At 37.0% G+C, this 23,533-nt stretch overlaps 3 protein-coding genes across 5 annotated transcripts; 2 read left to right on the top strand and 1 right to left on the bottom strand.

Moving 5' to 3' along the window:
- Positions 1-493: 493 nt before the first annotated feature.
- Positions 494-14,918, bottom strand: LOC113679239 (rabphilin-3A). 2 transcript variants are annotated; one of them, XM_027196188.2, is made up of 17 exons: positions 14,544-14,918; positions 13,799-13,945; positions 11,500-11,626; positions 10,673-10,759; positions 9,748-9,837; positions 9,094-9,184; positions 7,986-8,294; positions 7,021-7,236; positions 5,762-5,838; positions 5,559-5,633; positions 5,036-5,145; positions 4,614-4,740; positions 4,436-4,450; positions 3,608-3,750; positions 3,406-3,487; positions 2,990-3,086; positions 494-2,391 (listed from the first exon to the last, which is right to left on the bottom strand). In XM_027196188.2, the coding sequence occupies exons 1-17, from the start codon at positions 14,615-14,617 to the stop codon at positions 2,261-2,263; spliced, it is 1,998 nt and encodes a 665-aa protein (XP_027051989.2). In that variant the 5' UTR covers positions 14,618-14,918; the 3' UTR covers positions 494-2,260. The 2 variants fall into 2 exon arrangements, with proteins under 2 accessions (XP_027051989.2, XP_089045481.1); XM_089189355.1 differs by lacking the exon at positions 14,544-14,918 and adding an exon at positions 14,148-14,285.
- On the top strand, positions 14,321-19,433 carry LOC113679240 (S-acyl fatty acid synthase thioesterase, medium chain). Of its 2 annotated transcripts, none has more exons than XM_089189404.1 (6): positions 14,321-14,457; positions 16,004-16,145; positions 16,422-16,521; positions 17,468-17,631; positions 18,284-18,366; positions 18,960-19,433. In XM_089189404.1, coding segments are annotated over exons 1-6 (633 nt in total). In that variant the 5' UTR covers positions 14,321-14,456; the 3' UTR covers positions 19,103-19,433. The 2 variants fall into 2 exon arrangements, with proteins under 2 accessions (XP_089045530.1, XP_089045529.1); XM_089189403.1 differs by lacking the exon at positions 14,321-14,457 and adding an exon at positions 14,949-15,107.
- Positions 19,434-19,946: 513 nt separating this feature from the next.
- Positions 19,947-21,363, top strand: LOC113679242 (uncharacterized). Its single transcript, XM_027196192.2, has 2 exons — positions 19,947-20,176; positions 20,373-21,363. The coding sequence occupies exons 1-2, from the start codon at positions 20,029-20,031 to the stop codon at positions 20,792-20,794; spliced, it is 570 nt and encodes a 189-aa protein (XP_027051993.2). The 5' UTR covers positions 19,947-20,028; the 3' UTR covers positions 20,795-21,363.
- The last annotated feature ends 2,170 nt before the right edge of the window (positions 21,364-23,533 follow it).

The following is a 23,533-nucleotide window of genomic DNA, read 5'->3' as shown; positions in this document are numbered from 1 at the left end:
TTATTTTTAGACCTAAAAGAAAGGAGTAGATGTACAGGTCTCAGCTCAAAAACCAGTTAATTCTGTTTGCGCTTGGATTTATGTAGGCAAGACATGTCGACCCAATTACTATGAGCGCAGAGTGCAACTCTTGAAAGAGAGTTCCCCGTTAGAGGGGTGGAAGGAAACAGAGCGACTAAGTCGTATCACCAACTCCTCTTAAGCGAAGGATACCGTGCTCAATGACGTCCATCGCCTCGAGTGTTAGCGATTTATTCGCCTCCAAGGCAGTAGGCTTGCTAGGTCGCCCCAAGCTGCATCGCCCCGAAGCAGGAGTGCGTTGCCCCCCTCTGGAAGTTGCGTCGCCGCCAACTTTTGACCTAAGTTTGATAAAACCGGCTTTTAAACGTATTTTGACATAAATTTTACAGGTTGGAGATTCAACGGCTCGGTTATCAAAATAAAGCAACCAAGCGACTTAGATTCGGGACTACCACAACAAACACAACCAGGGCGACTCCTGCTTTTTTTTATTTCCATTCCCTGTTATATGATCTTATATAGCTAACGGCTTTACATATATTAAGTTAATACCTAAGATTACATTTTAAAATTTCCAATACATTATTGTTGCACAACCTTTCAAATTATTGTTAACGATCTATGCAACCGTTTTTCTTTTACACTGTCAGAGGGAATATAAAAAGCTTCTTTCAAAAATTCGTCGCTCTCTCAGCTAACTGTTTGGCCCGCGGTATATATCGGACAATTTATTTCTATAAATTGACAAAATTGTTCGTTATCATTTCCTTAATTGTCTGTCAGTCTCCTCAGTAATGAGATAACGGACAATTGACATTGAAAGGTGTATGAAAACAAAAATGTATATTTTTTCCTAAATAATTGGCATACATATGGAGCAACATAAACAAAAGACATTTTTATTTTTAGTTGAAAATAACGAAAATTACTGACATAACAAAAAATAAATTTGTCCTCCATGCCCTCAACTCCTTCCCCCTGCACCCTCAACTCCCCCCCCCCCCTCACCCTCAAGTAAGGGATCTGTTACTATTTATCACCTACGGAGGGGGGTCGGAGGATTTGGGGGTATCACGTGGATTTCAAGGGGGGAGGGAGAGGCGGGATAAGTCGTCGCTGACAGAGTGTAAAGGGGGGTGACCGTAGAAATTTGACTGCCAGTAAAAAAGAGGGGGTGTCAGAATATTACAGAGCCGGGGGGGGGGGGAGGGAAACAGGTAAATTTAAATTAAATTCTCCGACCCCTTACCGTTCCTCCTCCCAGGTGATAACAAATGGTCTTTAAGGAGAATCCAAATGTGACCTTAACGCATGAAATTATTTATACCTTGAATACCTCTGAAACTAGGAACATCAAGACCTCCTTAAACTCACTGGCCAATTCAGAATAAAGTCTTTAGTGTATCTCAGCTAAGATGGGAATCCTTCCTAATCAGGAAAGCTTCCGATCCAAGTTGAGTGTCTCCGTCTCATTCTGGAGTATGATTCTATTTGGAAGCAATGACCTATTTCTTGTTGTTTTTGTTTGTTTGTTTTGTGGCATTCTGTGTTTTAACTGAAAAATGTTCTAATTCGACCGCTATTAACAAAAATAAATAACAATTGTAATTCGTCTGTCTAGCCCATCCAATTCTCGGAAGGAGACAAACTTTTTTGTGCACAGGGAGTTTACTGTATTAAACGGATTTGCCTAGACAGTTTTATCAGTTCAGAAGTAAAACGCCTTTTGTTGTCTGAAAGTTTCTATAAATTGATGAAAATTCCGAAATAGTTCAGGAATTGACTATTCCACCAAGTCGCTCGGCAATTCTCAAATGAGTGTTGAAAGGAATCTGAGATTGCTTGGTTTGCTCTTCTTTCCTGTGTGATTGGTCCGGAAAGCTTGCTCCACTTTCTCAACCAATCAGATGCAAAACTAAAACCAATCACGACTTGGTCACTCGTATTTTCGCGCGCTTCACTCGAACAGTTCGTTTTGAATTTGAGTTCTTATCGGCTCAATGAGATATCTTCCTCTCATTTCATTGGTGATTATTTTGGTTTTGCTTTCACAACACTCAATCGAAAGCAGCTCTATGGGCAGGCATCGTTAGCTTTATCTCCTGGTCTCTACACTGTCCATTGTTTAGTGATGGTTATTATACGAGAAGTGATTAGTATTGGGTGAACCGCTGTGACATTGAGTAACACAACTACTATGAGACTTCTTCGAATATTTACTATAACTAAGCCCAAAATATTATTCCTGTTCGTGATTGGTTAGTTTTTCCAGCGTGTGCCAATAAGTGTGTGCTTGGTTTGGGTTTTTCAGCATGGCGTACCAGTGCATCAATGCACTTCCGGTCGAGTTGATATCCATCACAACTCCACCTAGGAAAGACATATTATTGTTTAATAAGGTACCTAAGTTTTCATGAAGGGGACCTGTCTTAGCGCAATTCTAGTAAGAGTGTCGAAGGAAATTTGGAATTGCAGTGGTTTAGCTTCACTGCGCCATTTGATTGCTCTAGATAACTCGCGCCACCTTCTCATCTAATCAGATGCCACACTAACCCAATCGAGTTTTGATCACTCGTATTTTCTAGCACTCGAGGCCGGCTTCCTGAACTTACTTCGTATACCATGGGCTCCCTGTGAAAGTTACCTTTGTCTCAACTGGCTGTTCTGATTACTTTGGGTTTTTATTTTAAAGATAATCAGTCAAGAAGCTTTGTTTACTTTTCACGGATGTATTAAACTAATTTTCACTGCTTGACATAATTGGGGAGGGTGTAGCATCATAGAATTCAATACCAAATCAGGAATATTTCTCATCTCTTTATGCCACAGGGGAAGAGGGTAAGTGTTACCCACAATGCTTTACCATCTCATGAGTCTGTAAGGTAACTCAATGTAAGCGACTCTAAATCATCCTGATGCAGCGCAAATGTCACTATGTAAACGGTACAGAAAACCTATGGTCTCTTACCTATAAAATCGTTACTTTTTCCAACATCATGATCCCAAACTGTTAATTCTAAACTTTTCTTCGCGAGGTCACTGTGCGCGATATCATAAACAAATTCCTGTTGGGACAAAACATAATACACAAAGATGCCATTTTATCAACTAAATTGATCATTTAAATCGTCGTTAGCCCTTTTTTAAGACGAAGGGCTGAAGCTCGAAACATCGGCTTTAGAAATTCTCTAAGGTGGCCAACTTACTTTATTGAGTCAGTTGATAAAACCAAATTAACTTGTTATACTCTCCCACCGACGCATCGCCATAGTTTCCTTAGAAACTTACTCCCTTTATGATATAAAACTGACTGAGAGAACTTCGTTACTCGTTAAGATAAATGGTGGTAGGAGGCTTTAGCAAAAGGTAGCTGATAATTCTTACCTCGTTATATTCAGGATTTAGCGTCTTTCTCTTTACACTCGTTCTTCTCTTGGATTTTTTGTTTAAATCAGGTTTAAGGTAACTGGAAAGATTATGGGAAAAAATCAAAACCAAGAAACAGAAATGGGAAATAGCAACATTGTACATAAAGCCTGATATGACGTGGTATACAGAAAAAAAACAGTGATTTATTGACACTCACCACTTGACATACGGATCTGAATAACCATTAGCGTCCTTGGCTGCCAGACCAGCGCAGCGAATCACACCGACTATAAGTTGATTCTTTTGTGATTTGAACTTCAGTGACAGTTGAAGACGTCCAAGATCAGGTTCTGGAGATTCCTGTAAAGATTATCAACCTTTCAGTGGGTATAATACTATCAAGGAAAGAAATGTACAGTACGTACACTTCTTTCCTCTGCTCCCCATTGTCTGGTTAAGGACACTTCTGCATCCAGTTTCGGGATTATGAATATGTCGTTTTTGGATATAACCATGCAGAAAGGACAATATGTCAGAATTTAAGCAGGGTGCATCTCAACGAGGAAAAAAGAAGGGCCTACCACACAGCGCACTCTGCCTCTGTACTCCATTACACTGTCACGAACATCCATCGAAGTCCATTCTTAAATCGCCTTTAAGGAGAATCTCATTCCCGTATTTCCCGTTTTCCAAACTCAAAAGGGTTGTTTGACAAGAGAAAAAAAGGGTCCGACGATCCCTTGGGCATCTCGCCCCACTCCCCTAAATCTCCCCATACAAAACAATCCATCACCTGTGTTCTCTTCCATTGGCCAATTACTGCACAATGAAACCTTTCTTTCACAACACTTCCATTCAAACGACTCACACTTTGGTAACGACCTTAAAAAATGCAACCTTCGTATCTACACAGATACATCTAAGAAGAGAAAACCTTTTCTATTCAAGGCTCTTCTCGATGAACTATCACAACTTGAAGGAGATGCAAGGGCTTTACGAGCAAGGAAATGTAATTGTTCACCACGACAAAAAATGATGTACTTACCCGTCCTTCTTCAATCTTTTCCAAGATACACATATTTTATGATTGCACCAGTGATCCAAAGAGACAGAGACATGAAAAAAAAAATGTGATCCCAGATCATTTCATGTCTAACACAAGAACACGACAACCTACATTAAAAAAAAATGGGAATATATATAACGACACTATCTATACTTACAGAACCTCTAGCGACTAGTGACCTTTTCAAAGACTGAGATGGTTTACTGTGAAAAATCTTTAGAGCCACACAAGTCTCTCCAATGAAATTATTGCGGCCAAGTTTATCTTCGTCCAAAACCTGAAGTCTGTGAAAAGGAAAAAATGCAACGAAATGTTTCATGATAGGAATGACTGCCAATATAGTCAATACTGGCAAATAAATTCTGAGACCCTAAGAGAGACTAGCATGTAATATCTCCTCACAGCATCACCCCTGAATCAAACTTTAAGGTCACAATAATAAAGGAAATGATCACCGCCTAAAGAAGCCCTTGATTGTTAAACAAATTCTCTTTGATCCGCATCTTACGAAATGTGCAGAGAACAGTGGGGAGAATTTGCATACTGATGTTAGGGTGTAAAGGGTCTAGTGATATCTACCTGAGAGACTTCTTTGATATATCATCATCTGTGATCCCATGATATACCAATACTTCATCAAATTTCGGATTCAGGGTCTTGTACTTGGTGCGAGTCCTTAATTTGTTACTCTAGGAATGAGATGAAGAAGAAAAACCAGACAGAAAGCTAACATATTCTAACTATTCTTTTATATTAAAAACCACCAATTAGCCATTATAAATCTGGTGATTCTTGCAAAACAAGGAAAATCAGACAACAGAGCAATTTCCAATTAAGTGTCGAAAGTAATACAGCACTCTTTGCAAATGATTTTGCTTTACTTTGCTCTGTGATTGGTCACTTTCTTAACCAATCAGTTTTAAAACTTGAACCAATAATCAATTGATTCATCACATGTCAAAACTGATTTTTTAAAAAAAGGAAGAAAAAATGGTTTTACAATTACGATACCTAGTGCTACTCGATAGGGCTTCTCAATACTTTTTTCGTTGTTTGAATTAGGTTACAGCAGTCAATACTACAACAATTTTAGCAGGTTTACCTTACTAGCACCAGGAAGAAGGTGAATTTTAACATAAGGATCAGATGTTCCACTGGAATCCATGGCTTTCAGGCTCTGCAAATAACAACTATCATCAGCATTACCTTGAAAATTATCCCTGCATAAATACTACCCAGAGGAGACATGTCCATACAAAGCTATATGGTTTTTGGCTGACTGTGTAGTTCAAATGTAACACTCACCTTGGCACAAACAACTGTCACCTGAAGCTGACTGTGTTGTTTGTTATAATGGACATCAAATTCCAATGTTCCTAATCCTAACAAAATAATAATAAAAAAAAAACACACAAAGCATTGGTTACAACCCTCTATTAGACAGATTACTATTCTCACAGATTAGAAGTTCAAACCAATAAGTTACTTTCAATTGAGGACTGCAACATTTCAACTGCCATTCCTCATCAAGAAAAGTAGCCTAAAGAGCAGGTATAATTTTAGCAAACAAGTGCACAGTGTTTTCTTAGCAAAAATTATGGCACTGTCTTTGATTATAGTGACAGCAGAAGGCTGGGGAGAGAAAGAAATTTGTGCCAAGGGGGTCAGCGACAGTAAAAAATTAGCAAAAGGGTGGGAATAGGGGAGTGAGTCCATTGATTGCACATCCATTATGGGGTGCATTACCAACAATACTAATTTTAAAATAACAAACAGATCAAATTTAGCGGTGGATATCCATTGCATGGTTCATCTCATCCACTGATGGCATGATGGATTGGAATTTGGAAATGTGGTCATTGTGGAGGGGGGGGGGGGGGTGACAACTGGAAAACCCAAAGTAACACCCCTGGGGTGAGGAAGAAATACAGATTAGGTCAGGGAACTGAAACTGAAAAATTATTCAAAAACTAATTCATGCAAGATCCCCCCTTTAACATGACACATGCACCATAATCTATAAACCCCAGTGTGATGCAAAGAAAGGTGAGGAAACGGAAATAATGTAGACAGTAGTTACATATTAATAGGCACAATTATGCACACATTTTTATTGGTTCTCAATAATGATCCATCCATGCATAGATAATGTCATCATTGAAAGATTTTTTGCTTCATTATTATGTACCATATTTATTCTATTAAATACTGCCATGTTTATAAAATTTTTCATGATTCAAGTGCAGCATTTATTCTAGGCAACAGTATTTATTTGCAACAACAACAACATGGCCACAGCGTTTATTCAAGGTGGCGTTTAATCAAATAAACAAGGTAAAACAATTAGATATCATGTTGCCATGTGTCTGTTCAGTGGTAGATCACAGAAGATGTCAAAATTTGGTAAGAACATCGGTGACATACTTCACCACTATTAAGTTCTTATCACCTTTTAACATCATCTGTCATCTATTACTGAACAGACGTACAGCAACACAAAATCTTTTGGTTCACCAGAACAATGCACAGGCACAGTGCACCTGGGATGTCTATTGGGCACTCACCAGCATCACCAACATCCTTGCTCACAGAAGCCTCTGATTCTTTGAAGGTTCTCACCAGTTCATCAATGTCTTCCTCTTCTGTGTCCTGCTTTCTCACCAGTTTCTTCACCCTTGCATCAACTTCATCTCTCAAATCAGTTATGTGACCTCTTCCAGTAAAACTACCACTTTTTTCCCTTTTAGGAGATTCTGGCTCAGTATGACTGCTGTCTGGAGCTAAACAAAAAGGACAAATTAAAAAAACACTCTGATGCAGGCTTGCAAAGCCATTACTACCATTAGAAATGTTAATCAATAAAGGCAGAAACATCTGCAATTACAAGCTATATTCAAGAGACATAAAGTAAACATTACAATGTCATACTCAGTCAAACTCATATCAGCTTAGCAGTTCCTTTCAAAACCTTTAACCCTTTCAACCCTGAGAGAGGCCAGCATCTAATTTCTTGTTACAGTAATCCTGCTGAATTATTCATTAAGATCATGGGAATAAATAAAATGATTGCCAACCTAGGAAGCTTTGATTGTAAAATGAATTATCCAAGTCAGCACCAAAGAAAATGAATAGAGAAGAGTATATAAAATACTCACTAAAATAATCTTGAGGCATAAGGCATTAAACTGAACAACATTACCACCTAAAATTTGCAACTACATGGGAGAATCTGTTCTCTGGTTTTGTTACCTTTTGGCATCTTTCATGTATATTGAACTACAAAAACACATCATTAACCCTTTCACTCCCAGAATCTATTTGTGTTTCTCCTTAAAATGACTGCCATACAATTCCTATGATGTTAGTTCTGAGAATCTGTTATTGGATCAACTGAGAATCCCCTAATTGATATTTCTCTTTATTCTCATCACTTGTCTGCTTGATATTGTATGGATATTGTGAGGATAAATTTTATCTTGGTCACTCATAGGAGTTAAAGGTTAACTAGACACTCTGTATTATAACTTACTGAGCTTTCCATTGGCCTGATGCAATGGGCTTGTGTTTGGTGATCTACGGGGCTGTTCATCTTGTGACATTGCAAGAGTCCTCTTACGGAAGGGAGGAGGAGTGTCTATATTTTCTAAGATGGCACTACCAGGCATTGAAAGTTCTGTTGACTTTTGTCTTGTATAGGACATTGTCTCCTCAGATGTGGATGATCTGCCTCTTGAAGATTTACGTGTGCTTGAACTGTCAAACAACATTTCATCCGAGGAACTGCTGGATTCCTCATCCTCTGAGTGACTCTCCTCTCTAATACCACCATCCAGATAGTCTACATATTCAAAAGTAAGAAAAATTAGCTGTTAACAATTTCCTTACAAAGAGAGGGAAAAAAAGGAGCCATGTAGCAGGTTTAATAAACATGAAGCAAAGTAAGGGTGTTGTTTCTTCTCATGGATAGTGTGCCTGCCTATTACAGGTACAGCCTGGGTAATAATGCTATTGGTTCACTTCTCTTCCTTTTTTTCTCCCAGCCTTAATTCAATTTGGGATGTTTACTGCAATCAAGTATTAATAGTAGACTCCTCTCATAGCATTTTGTCAAGGGATTTCCTCAGCTTGTTTTAGATATAAAGGCAGTAAGTTTCTAAATAAACTGACATGTGGTGCTGCATTGGTGGGGGAGAATAAAAAGATAATTTGCTTTTATCAACTGATAATGTAAATTGGCCACTATAAACAGTTTCTGAGCTGATGTTTTAAGCATTCGTCCTTTGTCCTTCGTCAGAGCGAATGATGAGGGACATAAAGCTCTGGAGCTCTGGTGAAGGGGTTGACACTCTGAATAATAATTAATACTCTTTACAATGGCCAATTTATATTATCCATTCAGTTGATAAAACCAAGTCATATTGTTAAATGTAGTACCCATTTATACACCTGGGTGGAAAAAGGCACCATAAGATTCAATTCTTTCGCCCCAGTGAGGGTTTAAACCCAGACCTTTCAATCTAGAGTCCAGCGGTACCAACCTTGTGGCTACTATATCCAACTTTTACAGGGAGAAAGAGAGATTGAGTGTATGCATTAAATGGAAGCTGAAAAATATTCACAAAGTAAAAATTCATTACCTTTAGATTTTGAATAACTTGTCCATGATTGATTGTATTTATTTGATTGTGGGAAAAAAATTTGGTCTGAGCTATTGGAAGATGTTGTGTCCTGTAAATCATTAAAAACTCACATTTAAGAAAAATTCAATGTGTGATGCATTAAGACACCTACAAATAATAATTTCTATAAAAAGCTGAATGAAAAACACTTTTATGATTGTTTTTTACCTCTAATCTTTTGGAGGACAGACACATTAATGACATTATCAATAACAATGTTTCATTTCTTTTTTGCAAAATAATAGATTCTATGTTGCCATGGGCCTATTAAGTCATGGATCACAGATGACGTCAAAATGTGGTATTAGAACATTTAAGTTGGTAACACACTTGCCTGCACCTTGTGTGCCACTTTTTTGTTCACACTAAATTTTGACATCATTATGATATATAATTGAACAGATGCACAGCAAAAGAACTTATTGGATAAAGAGAGACAAAAAAATGACACAAAATACTTATTTCAAATATCATTTTGATTTTGTCACATGAGAATCAAATTCATGTCTCCAACCTGTTTGGAATTTTCTCTTTTTGCATTACACTCTCTTTTGCTGAACAATTCATTAATGTAATGACAATCCTTTCTCTACTAGTAATTTCTAAACTCACAGTTCTGTTAGAGGAAGTACGTCTTCCTGTTGCTGGATATGTATATTTGGGTATAGCTTTGAAAAACCATGCACCAGTTCTTTTCCAGAGCTGTAGAAAGAGAAAATATCCATACTACATTACACTTGAATGACCCAGAACAGAAATAAGAAATAAACAGCAAGTGGTAACTGCTATTAAAATGATACTTACCTTAACCCTTTGACCCTTAAGAGTCAACTGACATCTAATTTCTCCTTACAATATCACCCCATAATCACACATTAATGTCAGGAGAAAAAGGAAATGATCACCAACTAAAGAAGGTCTAGATTGTAACACAAATTCTCCTTTTCATCACCTTAGGACATGTATAGAGGACAGTATAGAGAATATTTAACCCTTTGACTCCCATGAGTGACCAGGACAGAATTTCTCCTTACAACATCAATTCGATATCAACCAGATAAGTAATGAGAATAAAGAAAAATATCAATTTGGGGATAATTAGTTGATCTAATATTAAATTCTTGGAACTGATATTATGAGAATTGTATGGTTGACAATAAGGAGAATTACAAATTTGATCTGGGAGTTACAGGGTTAACACACTGATATTCAGGTGTAAAGGGTTTATTCAGGGAGAGCTTTCAGTTACCCTGGCATTATGACATCTCAATATGGCAGATTCAAACCTCTCTAAGGGGAATTCCCACATAAAAGTGACGTATCATGGCTCTGGAAAAAATCTGATCCAGGATAGCTTAAAGAAATCCAGATCATCTTGCCTGGTGGATATTAATTTTTTTTTTTTCAATTTTAATTTTAAATTCCAGCTCTTCTCTTCCCAAAGATTCACAGAGCATCCTCTCTCAGTTTACAGTATTCAGTAATCCTTGGCTAGGGAAAGTTTCACAGTCATGTGACCCGGTAATTGTAAATTTACCTCTCTGTGTTCACTGCATAACATGCACAACCAAATGTTATCACCATCACTGTCTTGAGTCCTCAAACCACACTTTTCACAAACATACTGAAAATAAGACTTGGTTTAAGAAATAAATTGTAAAATGCAACCAGTTCTCATTATCTGTGAAAGCCAGTTAACAGCCTTATAAGACCATACAAAATCAAAAATTTTTTTTTCTTTTTTCAGTTTCCATGAATCTACATCAGCCCAAGCCAACAACCTTTGTCTCAAGGAAACAGATATCCATACTATAGCAATTAGCTGTGAGATAAGGGTACTTGGTGATTTCCTCAAGAAGACCTTCTGACTTCAAACTCTAACACCCTACAGTCACAAGAAAGAATACTTTTGTTCTTAGTTTTGGCAGAACTTCCACCCAATCAATGCAATTCCTAAACAGCGCTCCAAGCTGCTATCATATCAGCTGCCAAAGTGAGAAGAAACAAACTCTGGCAATTAAATTGCTAGCCACATTTGCCACTTAGCAACCTGTTTTTGGCCACCAAGTAGCAACGTAAAATGTATTTAATACTGATGCTCTAAATTAAAAGCAAGATAAGCTCAATTTAGAAAACATCAAGGATGGTAAAAATGGATTATTTTTAAATGCAAATGCATCTATCACAAATTCTATGAGCTCTAATCTGACTTTCTTTACATCTTTGGTGAGAATAACAAAGAGAAGGAATTTTGCATTCAATTTATAATAAAACTTAGCATCAAGAGTCACATTAAAAACTAAAAATTAAAAAATTTTTTAAAGTTGTGCCAATATATTATATCTGTTCTTTTTTTATTTATACCTTATCACAGACATCACATCTCTTTGAAATAACCTTAAGTGAGAATTTGGAACCACAAAGAAGACAGGTCTCTTTTCCATCTCCGAGAGCATTGTTGTGCATGTTTTCCAACTTCTCCACAAGACGCCTTTGAAAAAGAAAAACACACTAGTTCAAAAACACTGATTTAGTCACTGGTATAAGACTTTTTAGTGGCTGTAATGGATTAATAGTAACACTAATATAAACAAAAATATTAATAACAATAACAATTATCATAAGAGTTACTATGATGATGATAAAATTGCTAACCTTCACCCTTTAACTCCCAAGATCTTATCAGCAATTCTCCTTACTATTTGCCATACAGTTCTTGTGATTTTAGTTTGGAGAATTTGGTATTGGATCAACTTATAATCCCCTAATTGATATTTTTCTTTATTTTCATCGCTTGTCTGCTTTATAATGTGTTGATATTGTATTGATATTGTAAGGAGAATTTCTGTCTTGGTCATTCATGGGAGTTAAAGGGTTAAATACTTAAAACACTTAAAACAAGTACACTTGTCTTGATAAACCTCTGCTAACTTCTTGTTGCAGTACCTGATTTTTCCTCTTTAACCCCCTCAACCCTCAGAGGTGATACAGATTAACTTGTAGCTTCTCATTATGATTACAGTATAATATCTTGCATACAGGTTGTGAGAACAAAAAATATCAATATTTTAGAATTTAGTAAGTAGCTCATATTCATGCTAAAAGTTAAAAGTATTTTGAAAGTCAGTCTTGACCTAGAGACGAACTAAAGCAGTGAGCTGTGAAATTTTTATAAAAAGTCTTTCAAATACTTCTAAGATATGATTCACATCAACAGTCAGATATTCCTAAAAAAACATTAAGACTAAAGCAAAACAGGAACACTAATAGTGCATACTTGGCAATACATGTACAATACCAAAGTAATTCTATCTAGAGGGATAAAAAATGTAAAAAAAAAATTTTTTTGAAATAAAAATATAACAAGGTTTAAAACCTCCCAAGGGAGTAGTAGACTCATACAGTCAATTGTTAATCTTTTTTTTCAGACTTCTGTAACCACAGACAAATTTGTAAAATCACATCCTTCTTTTTCGAAAGCTTTAAAATTAAAGTAAAATTCCAAATTCTAAAATTTTCTCATGAAATTTGATTTTATGATTGGGATGACTTCTGTTACACAAAAGCATTTGCATGCATAATCGAGTAAAACTTTGACCACACAGTATAAAGGTTTCTTCAATTTGGCAAATTATTCCCAACAAGAAAAAAATCCAGCTTTTATTTCAAGAGTGTGTGTTTTTGATAAACAGTTTTCAAAATTTTGATCCCATGGCAAATACATGTATATAATTGCTATTTTAAGATTTTACACTATTCTGTGAGTGACTGTGTGCATTATTGTCAATTGTACACAGCAACTAATAATTTATCATGAAAGATACTTAGGTGGAAATGGTAAAATTCAAAATTGTATAGTTTATTTAAAGGAAATGTTTGGCCTTGGGGGAGCAGAAAAGATTTTTTACCATCCATCTTTTAATTTCGAGACTGATTGATGCATAGTGTTTTGTTCTAAAAGATTTAGCAATCAGCATTGTGTCAACCTTGTAAACTTCCTCTCCACCCCTTTCATAATATTTAAATAAGGACTGTGAAAAAAGTCTGGATCAGCAGGTGTGAGATTAAAGCAGCCTTAGTTTTGCTTTTAAGGCAGAACTGAGATAAAATTATTTACAATAAACATGCCAGATCATCCTGATTACTAAGCCTTTCTAAGTATTTTTTTTTTCTGAAAAGGAAATATAAATTTAAACTAATTCAACTCTGGTATTGAAATTTGAAAAATGGTGTTTACTCTATCAGAATTCTGGCGAATTTCAATTGTCCTTTGATTAGCTTATCCGACCAAGGTGACAGTAAAGTCCAATCACGTCTGCGAACAGAAATTTGTCATAAATCCAATGCATCGTCTCTTTAATTCCATCTGACATTTTGATTTCAAGTGTTTTACCGGAAAAAAAATTTTACCACAATAAAATGCTGGAAAAGGGCATGACGTGCAAATAGATACATTATTCACCACAACGAAATGGAACGTTTTTTCAGCGAAAGAAAACAAATTATGCTCAATGTAAACATCAATTGAATGCAAATCACGGCAGACAAAGCGTTAAATTTTAATGCAGAATATATATGTTACATTTTCTCCCTTTCTATACACAAAGAAATCTCATTCTTCCTGATCCCTAATGATATTTTTAGACTGATATAAACTACTTACCCGATACGTTCTTCTTCTGCATGGCGAATTCTTTCCGCTCGTTCCAGAACATTTCTAATGATCTCTTGTTCGCTTTCCGTGATATCCGATTTTCTACCTGTTTTTCTCGCGGGTGTACTTGAGTGAAAAGACCATCCTGAATTCAACCTAAAGGCAAAAAGAAAATATTCGGTTGATATAGTACATAATAGTTTGTTAATCTAACAGATTGTTAACTGATATCGAAAAGCACGTAGTCAACATAAGCTTATTAAACTATATTGTAGCGAAAGTTAGGATTAAAAGATTGCGCCTGATCGGAGAGCTGCAGTGACAGATCTATCAAGAGAGTGACAATATAATAACTAACAATAAATTTTCCAAAGACTTAGGCCATCTGGTGCGAGTTTTCTTGAAGAATTTTTTTAAGACTTTCTTAGGGCGGAAGCACATCGTATTTGCATGGCCAAAGCGAGAGGCAAAAACTCAAAGTAAATGGCTGGCGACCACTGACAACATCTCCAAACCAAAGCAGCAGTAGGCACAGCAGAATGAGAGCAAGTGACCGAAAACCAGGTGTTTGCGGCGAAACAAGTTTGAATTATTTAGCAACCGGAAACACAGAGATGATTCGCTGCTCTGTTATATTCCCTGTGCGTGAGTTGATAAACAAGTACTGAGTAAGTAGATTTCTCCTAAGGGCTAATGAAGTACTGTCACGGTTAAGAGGACTGATTTAGGTACGGGTATAAACAAATTTACTCACTTCGCCCTTAAAGATAATTGTCGATCGTTGGGGCAGACCCATCGTTGATCTTCTTCACTAGCAAATTCTCCCATTTCTTGCCATTCAATCGAAGGATCAGTTGAGCAAATGTAGCGTCACGCGGGAAATCGCGTCAGTTCTTCATCGTACGTGAACGATAGGAGTCAAATGAGCAACACACTTCTTTCGTAAATCCCTGAGCAAATTGCCTCAGTGGAAAGAGAAACCACAAAAAGACTTGATCCGTTCGGTAGAAATGCTTCTAACCATCAAATACGGGGAAAATTCACACTCGCCACTGAAGTCGTGATTTAAACATAATTCTGTACAGTTCGAAAGTGTTTTCCATGACTCCCTGTACCACGTGATAAAACATCTGTGAATATTTATTATAAGAATAATTTAATTAATGATTAAGAGACATTCCAAACATGAATTCAAAATGGCTGCGTTGTGTTTATCAAAAGCAAAATGCAAAACTAAGATTAATTTGCTTTCCCTGGGCTGGTGGCGGAGCGGCGTTCCATGCCAACTGGGGTAAAAAGTTTGCAAGCGAAGTAGAAGGTTTGATTTATAAATTTTGGAGAATGCTATTTTCACTCAGAGCGATATGGAGTCGTGGATAAAATGATAAAGAAGATTCGATTTTAAGTCTTGCGTTGATATCATTGGTTGATTAAAGATCGATCATTTTACAGTTTGGAGCAACTTCAGAATACCCCGCAACTCATTTACATGTCATTGAATAAGAATAGCGTCTATTGTGTTATGCCTCGATCTTCAAAGCCTCCCGACACATGTAAGTGATGCGGACCAAAGTTGCGGGGTATTCTGAAGTTTAGCCTACAGTTTTTTAACTATTTAAGAGTTGCTAAATTGAAAGAGCGGTGAAAGTGTAGTGCCGGTGGCTGATGATTTACGAGGAGTTTTCAGTTGAATTGACATCCTTCAAAGCCTTCTGAAAGAGCCTTATTTTTCTGACACTTTGCCTTGAATATTCAGATACTTAATATTACATTGGTTAAAAAATGATTTTTGTCGTTGTAATTAAAATCTGAGTTCATATTTACAACATTTACCAATATTAAAGTCTATCATGCCTCAATCATTGTTTATAAAATTTGCAACATTCAAAAAAAGGTGATCTCAGACAATAGGCCTCTGATCACATATTAACAATTTACGCCTTAACCATATTCTCCCTACTCTTCTCTATGCATTTGCACTGGTGCTGACAATGAGAATTTGTTTAATAATCAAAGCTTATTAGGTTGGTAATCATTTCCTTTATTCTTATGATGTCATGAATGATTCATAAGTATTATGAATCATTATGTATTACTATGAGGAGAAATTAAATGGTGGTCACACTCAAAGTTTAAAGAGTTCATCAACCACCTTGATCTAGAATTTATCATGTTACACTGTTTTATCCTGAATTTTCAACTTAATGTCCACAGTGCATGGAGTTTGTTTGCCTGGTAGAGAGAGTAGGTTCAAGGAATCTTTCATTACTGATGACTGGGAATCATTTTTAAGTGATTTCTGTGAGGATGTTCTGGAGATTTTAAAAGGAAAGCCATTTGCATTTTGGGGTCACAGGTTTGTGAAACACTTAACCTGTTACTAACCAAAGAAATGAATATCAAAGCAATCTTTGCAGTAATGAATACTACCAGTACTTGAGTAGTAGTGAAAATTAGACCTGAAAAAATTTCAGACCTGTATGGGATTTGAACCCATGACCTCAGCATTACCAGTGCATACCAGTGCAATGCTCTACCAACTCTACTACTCTTTTCTATTTTTAGAATTCTTGTCTAGAAGCAGCAAGATATTAATTGACCCTTGCCTAACAAGCTGTCATTTTTTTTCTAGTCTGGGAGCCAGATTGTGCTTTGAAGCAGCAAAGTACCTGAAACTGTACTACAACTCACAGCCAGTTCACTTGCTAATATCATCAGCAACTGCACCTCAGGTCAGTAAAAAACAATAGTTTTGAAGCTCATGAACAACATAATTGTAAGTTTTGACTGTAGTGCATGTTAATTTTAACCCCTGGAGTTACCAGTTCTCTAATGAAAAGCAGTTCTTGCAACAGTTTTCCTTGGTTTGTATCATAAAGGGTTCTTTCCATGGCTTTATGTTGGTCATATTTGATTTTGACCCTTAAAATTTTTTGCATTAAATCTTGTCACTTATTAATTTAGTTTCTTTAGTTCTCAACCCTCAGGTTTTGGGATTGAAAAAAAAGTTGAGTGTTTCTTGAAAGATGACTATTTTCTAGCAACATAATTATGAAGTTTAGGAGAATTAGGAAATCCAGCAACTAATACACAGTGAGAGGGGGAAAAGAAACTTCTTTTAATCATCAGAGGGTTTTTAAGAATCAGGGTAAAATACAGTATTTGATTGGAAATGTGAAGTCCATTTTGGTCTGAAACATCATGAATTTTGAAAAATAAAACTGTATTGAGAGGATCTTTCATGTACTCGAAGGAAAGGAGTACATGTTCCCTTTTTCCTGACAAAAATTTAGAATTTGTTAAAAAAGTCGAGATGCCTAGTTCTTTGAAATTACTCAATATGCTCTCTTAAAACTATGCACTTATATTCTGATAAATCTCTCTAAATGTTTCATGTCATAGAGGCATTGATTCCTCTATGAAAACTAGAAAGAAGGTATACATAGAAACATAGTGCTCATGTTCTCCTGTTCCCTAATACCCCTGAGAGGCACCCTTGAAATAACTTATCACAATAAAAAATCCTGGGCATGTTCATTAAGTCCCAACATCCTTGCACTTCAAGGAAAATATGTTTCAAAGTGCCTGGCAAATTCATAAGTTTGTTGGTTTAAAGATCAAATGATGTAGTTTACATGCCTTTCTTTTAAATCATTCTTTCTCACCTTTCACCTTTAGGTGGCAAAAATAACACTAGATGTTTCAACTCAAACTGATGATGATTTGATTAAAAAAATCAGCAGCTGGGGAGGAACACCAAAAGTATTGACAGAGAGCAAAGACATGATGAAGATAGCTGCACGTGTGTTAAGAGCTGATCTCACGCTGCTGCAGAACTACAGGTGACACGGAAATGTCCATCCTACCCACCCTCTGTAATGACCTGTGATGAGTATTATCATTTAAGATCAGTATCAGTACCCATTCCCCCCCCCCCCCAACACGTTACAGTGCCGACGATACTCCTGGCGCAGCATAAAATTACTTCAGAAAAACATCCAGTCTCGCAATCTTTTCAAATCGTGTCATCAGAATGGTGCTTGGCGATAGTATAAGTGATAGGACTTTTTTTTTTCAACAGCTCCGGCCTGTGTTCATGATCAAGAAGCGGATATAAAAATTTGGGGGGGGGGGGGGGGGGAATTCTAGTGGCACACTTCAAAGCGCTCTTTTGCCTCTGTTTGTATGTTTTACTTAAATATTCAGGAAGTTACTTAGAACGAGTATAAAAGAGATGAAACACCGTCTTTCAGCCTTTGTCTCTGCACAGAGCATCTTTTTATTGTTCGTCCGGTGTTAGCTGTTTGTCCTTGTGTGTTAAATGATATAGCCTACGTAACAGGCGGTTTTCGATCACCCTGCCAAAAATGGCAGCGAGCGGAAAAAGAGCAACAGAGCCAAAACAGGCAGCAACACAGGCCAAAGACATCAACATTGATATCTTCAGTACCGTTCTTTAAGAATGTTTCTTAATTCGAAGATTGTTATCTCTAGATTTGAAGAGAGTGCCAATGGTGTCGTCCTTGATTGTCCTCTGACTTGTTTTGACGGATCGGATGATCTTCACGATCAAGATGGTAAGTGGGTGTGGTTGTTTCCACTAATGTACCTTATCCCCAGTTAGTATGTAATGATTCTTTTTTTTGTTTTTTTTTTTTTGACGACAGAACATCGTTTGGTTAACTTTTGCGTAAATATCGCCTCGTGGCCTGTAGATATTTTTCCCAAGAAAGGCTAATTGAAAGATTCTGTGCATGGTTTTTGCACTCTTATGGGCAACAAAGCTTGCTTTAACTTTGATTATTGTCAGTTTAGTTTGTTTCTTTGTAAGTGACTTGGACAAAGGCCATTTCAGTCTTCTTAAACGAGGGAAATTCAAAGGAAGAAACTGTACTGTTCCGAAAATGATCCTGGAACCACAGTTATCTTGGAACACAAATGATGCAAGCGGAGGGCTACAAATGATCCCGTTAAAAGAGTGTGGAATGGCAAGGTTACCGATCTAGAATTTTTCTGGAGCATGTTTCCTGATCTTAATATTAAGGGAGCGGCCAAAGGGGTTCCCAGGGTGGAAGTGAGCCCTCATTATATGTCACGTCTCAAAATCCGGTTCACGCTCATAAGCAATTTATGTAAAAAGGAAATTAAAGTTTTCTCTCCTTTTCTACAGGGTGGGCGGAACTTACATCGGGGTCTTTCAAAAGACACGTTCTGCCTGGAGGGCACTTTTACTTCATGGAAGGAGGCAATGAACTGTCTCTCACAAACCATATTTCGGAAGCCTTGCGATTACATTACACTCCAAGTCCTTGATTGAATCATGCGCTGATCCTGGATTTAGCCAGATTTGGCCGGATTGATAAGGCCGGGTAAAGCGAACCCTACACGGGCTAAGATTTTCGTCACCTTATAGAGGAGGTCGCCTAAGATATAAGCTCTAGAACTTTGGAAGTACATCATGCAATGTCCTTGCAATGAATTGAACAGCTAGACATGGGGCACATCATGGAGAACTGAGGCAGACTGAGACTGAAAGCTGGAACATCACAGAGTAGAATTTTTTTTCCACGTTTTGAGTGTCGAGTTGCTTGATCACTTAGAAGATGAAACGATTTTATTTTAATAAAGGGGGTAAGTTTCTAAAGAAGCTGTGGTGCTGCGTCGGTGGGAGAGTATAACAGGGTAATTAAGTATTATCAACTGAGCTGATAAGTTAAATGTAAATTGGCCACCGTAAAGAGTTTAAAAGCTGACGTTTCGAGCGTTAGCCCTTCGAGTATCGCTCAGACGAAGGGCTAACGCTCGAAACGTCAGCTTTCAAAATCACATTTTTTCAGATTCTGAAGAATACCGGGAGTGTGCGAAGAAGTCAGATTATGAAGTACTGGTTGTTTAGTGGCAATCAGAGTTTTAATTGCCCCGAGCTTATAGTAAACTGGTTTTACTCAACTGTGTTCCTTTTTCTAACGAGAAAAGAGCTAAAAGAATTCTCGCGTGATAATGAAATATCGATTCGGATCGATAATTGCGCTGCCAATTTCCATCCAAAAATATTTCCAAAAGGTCGCTGGAATCGTTTCGTCCCCTGAGCTAATTTTGCATCCGGGAACCTCGCGCGCGGATGACCCAGGGTCGGCTCTAATTGTTATCGCGTTTTACATTACAAAGACAGTTGTGTTTACTTATTGCCATGGACGCCTCGAACTACGACAAATGGTGAACATGTCAAGCATACAAAAATGCCAACACAGAGTAAGAAATCAGTGTCGATAACAACCTCCAAGAGACCTGCGAAACCGAAAAAGAAGAAGAAAAAAGAATCTGGTAGAAACAGTAGGAATTCCTTTAGTAAAACCCCCACATCGGGAGTTGACAGCTCCAGTGAAGGTTTGTTCTAACAGTGTTGTTTGTCTATTACTTTGATGAAAAGAAACTTTTGGATGAATATTCTCGAAAGGGTTCACACTTTCTAGATGCTAAATTTAGAGATTCTTTTCAAGAAGAGAAAGCAACGGTGTGATGAAACTTAAAGGATCTTTATAAAAGTAATACGATTATAAGGTTAATTTTGTGTTCTTCGAAGGAACCCATCAAAAGTCAAGAACGAAGTCACGCTCAGATACAAGTGACGTTACCGAAGGGAAAGTTATGAGCATTGTAAGTTCAAAGTCATTTTCGTCGAGGACAGAAAACACGTCTTCCAGTAACTGGAGAACAAGCAGTTCTGATGGAAGAAGCACGAGCAGTAGCGGCGAAAACTTCGGCTCAACACTTAATGCAAATTCTGGTTTAGACACGCGGAACAACGAAGTGAACGATCTAACAACACGTACAGAGTTAACTCAAGTGAACGAGAGTTTAAGATGGGATTTAACAGATTGCGATGACCCAGATGAAGAAGAGGAGAGATTAAGGATTTATAAATTACACAGAAGAAAAAGATACATGGATTTCTTTCATAAACGAACTGGCGGTGAAGCGCAAAGTAGCCAGTTTTATGGGTAACGAATTCGATCGACAATGTACAAAGCTTGTGATTGTAATCGAAAATTATTTTAAGTACCGAATACGTTCGAATCTCTCTCAAAGAGAATTCAATATTGCTTGATCAATAAGCCAAAACTTGTTATCGAATTTCAACATTTTTAGGAAAAGATGGCTTAAATATTTATGAACAAAGTTCGAAAAAACAATTAGCGAGAATCAGCTAAGCTATTTAATCCCCAATTTATTCACACTCGAATATCAACTTTTAAACCACGTAAAGAGTACATTTGTTACTATTTTGTACATGATTTCAACGAAACAGATCAACTCTCGCCTGCAGAGATCTTTTACTTTAAATCGAAAGTTACCTTACATTGGCTTACAGAGAATTACTGTAGTAGGTTTCAAAGGAGGATTAATTAGTATCCCCCAGATCTAGGAGATTATTTGTTTTACTGGACTTTTTATTCCCAAGGGCTAGTTCGTGCGTGTACCACAATTTCATGTCCATAACATTTGTAAATATTGAAAATATGCTAGTGTCTTAAGAAGTGTTGAGTGAATTAATAAGAGTTAGTGCAAAGCGATGGTAAGAGTTTTAAATAACAAACAAACTCCCAGTCGTCTTTGACTGAAGGAGATTTGAATGACAACAACAACAACAACAACAACAGCAACAAAAATGGCATTGTACTTCGTGTCAAACAAGTATTTGTGATGGTAGGCCAGAGAGGACGAAGATTGAATTTCCTACACAAATCTATTGTCTGTAGTCGCCACGTTTTTTCAAACCGTCATCAGAAGCGTCAGAAAGTAACTACATCTGAACAGTCTGTGCGTCTTGTGATTTCCAGCCTGCTCATGTGTTATAAAAATGTTTGTTTTGTTTTTATTCTGTATTTCTTTACCTTTGTACCATAAAAATTTTGTTTAATGCTGGCCTCGAGACTTCCAAGACACAGTCTGTAAATCCTAAAAAAATATATTTATCCTAAATTTATCCTAAATTTTTTTAAAGTTCATCATCTGTAATCCGTGTGTTAGCCATCGCCATTCTTTCTGAACCATCTGCGATTCCTTGTTTGCATGATTCTAATTACGTTGATTTTCAAAACTTTCTGGAAGTGAGAGACTCTTTAATGAATGGCTGATAGAAAAACTGTGCAGCACGTTATGCGGGCCAATCAGATAACATTGCTGTTTTCTTCAGCTAATCAAGTGGAATCAAAGTTTTCCTCGCGTGCAGTTATCACGCACATGACACGCGTATCGCACGATTGGCTCTCTGGTCGATTAACGTGAAGCTGGGGAAGGCAAATAAAAAACCGACATCGGGAATTTCAGGAAGATGAGGTTTCGCTTGTTAGCGCAAACAGGGTAATTTGTTATGATTTTCTCGGCTTTCAAGTATATAATGACTTCAGCATTGGTGATTTAACAAGCCAACACGACTCCTATAATGATGCGCATCAGAAGCAAATGACTATAGGTAATGAGCCTCTGTGCACATCAAGCATTTAGAAACAAGAGACATCTAACACACAGCTAACATCAAGACTCTAACAATTTTGAGACTAACTTCGTATAGGATTTCTTCCTGCAGAGAAAGGAGTTTTAAAGATCGCTAGACAATTGAAAAACGACCCAAGTGTTGCATTCATTTTACCGTTGATTTATTTCATACCAACCTATTCATGGAAAATATGTACATGGATACCCTAAATGATGAGAAAAATAAGTTATTACTGACGAACTTTTAAAGTCCGTTCTCATATTTTTATTTATATGTGATAACGACCATTCTTTTTACAGGAATAGACTGGTAAACTTGCGATAAGTGTGGAAACTCAGTTCGTAACTGTGGCCCTCCTACTCTTTGAAAAATCCTAGGTACGCCCCTAAGTGATATTTATTCGTGCATCCAGCAATATCGAAAGCGTCCATGAGGAGGCAGAGTTTTGTTTCCTGTGATTTCCCGAAACCAACAGTAGCGGTTATCAAATCACACTTCCACCCTGAACAGGACTCGCTGTGCACTGCATCAGTAAATAACCTCCTGATGCATTTGAATTTGACGAAAAAGCAATTAAACCGGATTTATAATTTCGCACCGAGCCTTAAATTAGAAAGTAAGTTGTATTCTATAACCAATATACCAGACCAGGATGAATTAATTTCCAGTTTACAACAGTAAAATACCTTATGTGACAAAAAACCGGTCAAGTAGGTAACGCTGATTTTTAATAGATAATTACTGAGGTTCGCAGCATTATACCCAATAATACTGCGAACCAAAGTAATTAACTATTATAATTATTGACCCTCATAAAATCCTATTGTTCTATCTCTGCATTACATCGACGATTTCAGTCGCCCCTTCATATTGATGTTTTGGTACACCAACAATGCAACTGGCAAGCATTGTCCAGTAATAATACAAATTGCATAATCCTTTTTCATTCCCCAATTCAACCATTGTTAACTACTTGTAAAGATGATATAATCATTGACTCTCATGAAATCCTACTATTTTCTTTCTCCAACAATGCAATTAGCACGTATTGTCTAGTAGTTATACAAATTACATAACCCTTTTCATTTCCCGGAATTTAGTCATTGTTAAATCCTTGTAAAGATTATGTAACTTTCCACATCTTTCAGGTGTGTGATTGAATTTCATGCAAACGTAATTTGCATTGTATATTAACGCAATGCACTTGGTTATTTGAGTTGTTTGTTGGAAGGCAAAGAGTTGCT

This window comes from Pocillopora damicornis, chromosome 12 (genome assembly GCF_964200805.1).
Source record: "Pocillopora damicornis chromosome 12, jaPocDami1.2, whole genome shotgun sequence".
Taxonomy (NCBI): Eukaryota; Metazoa; Cnidaria; class Anthozoa; order Scleractinia; family Pocilloporidae; genus Pocillopora; species Pocillopora damicornis.
The sequence above is the reverse complement of the archived record's forward strand: the minus strand, read 5'-3'. Positions and strand labels throughout refer to the sequence as shown.

Excerpts from the sequence above, each read along its gene's own strand:
- LOC113679240 (XM_089189403.1), top strand. The coding sequence starts at position 14,975 with ATGAATTCAAAATGGCTGCGTTGTGTTTATCAAAAGCAAAATGCAAAA. Across the intron at positions 16,146-16,421 it reads TTTGCATTTTGGGGTCACAG|TCTGGGAGCCAGATTGTGCT; the intron begins GTTTGTGAAACA and ends TTTTTTTTCTAG. Across the intron at positions 17,632-18,283 it reads ACGCTGCTGCAGAACTACAG|ATTTGAAGAGAGTGCCAATG; the intron begins GTGACACGGAAA and ends TGTTATCTCTAG.
- LOC113679242 (XM_027196192.2), top strand. The coding sequence starts at position 20,029 with ATGCCAACACAGAGTAAGAAATCAGTGTCGATAACAACCTCCAAGAGA. Across the intron at positions 20,177-20,372 it reads AGTTGACAGCTCCAGTGAAG|GAACCCATCAAAAGTCAAGA; the intron begins GTTTGTTCTAAC and ends TGTTCTTCGAAG.
- LOC113679239 (XM_089189355.1), bottom strand. The coding sequence starts at position 14,230 with ATGTGCTTCCGCCCTAAGAAAGTCTTAAAAAAATTCTTCAAGAAAACT. Across the intron at positions 7,237-7,985 it reads TCAGGCCAATGGAAAGCTCA|CTCCAGACAGCAGTCATACT; the intron begins GTAAGTTATAAT and ends CTTTTTGTTTAG. Across the intron at positions 5,634-5,761 it reads TGACAGTTGTTTGTGCCAAG|AGCCTGAAAGCCATGGATTC; the intron begins GTGAGTGTTACA and ends TGTTATTTGCAG.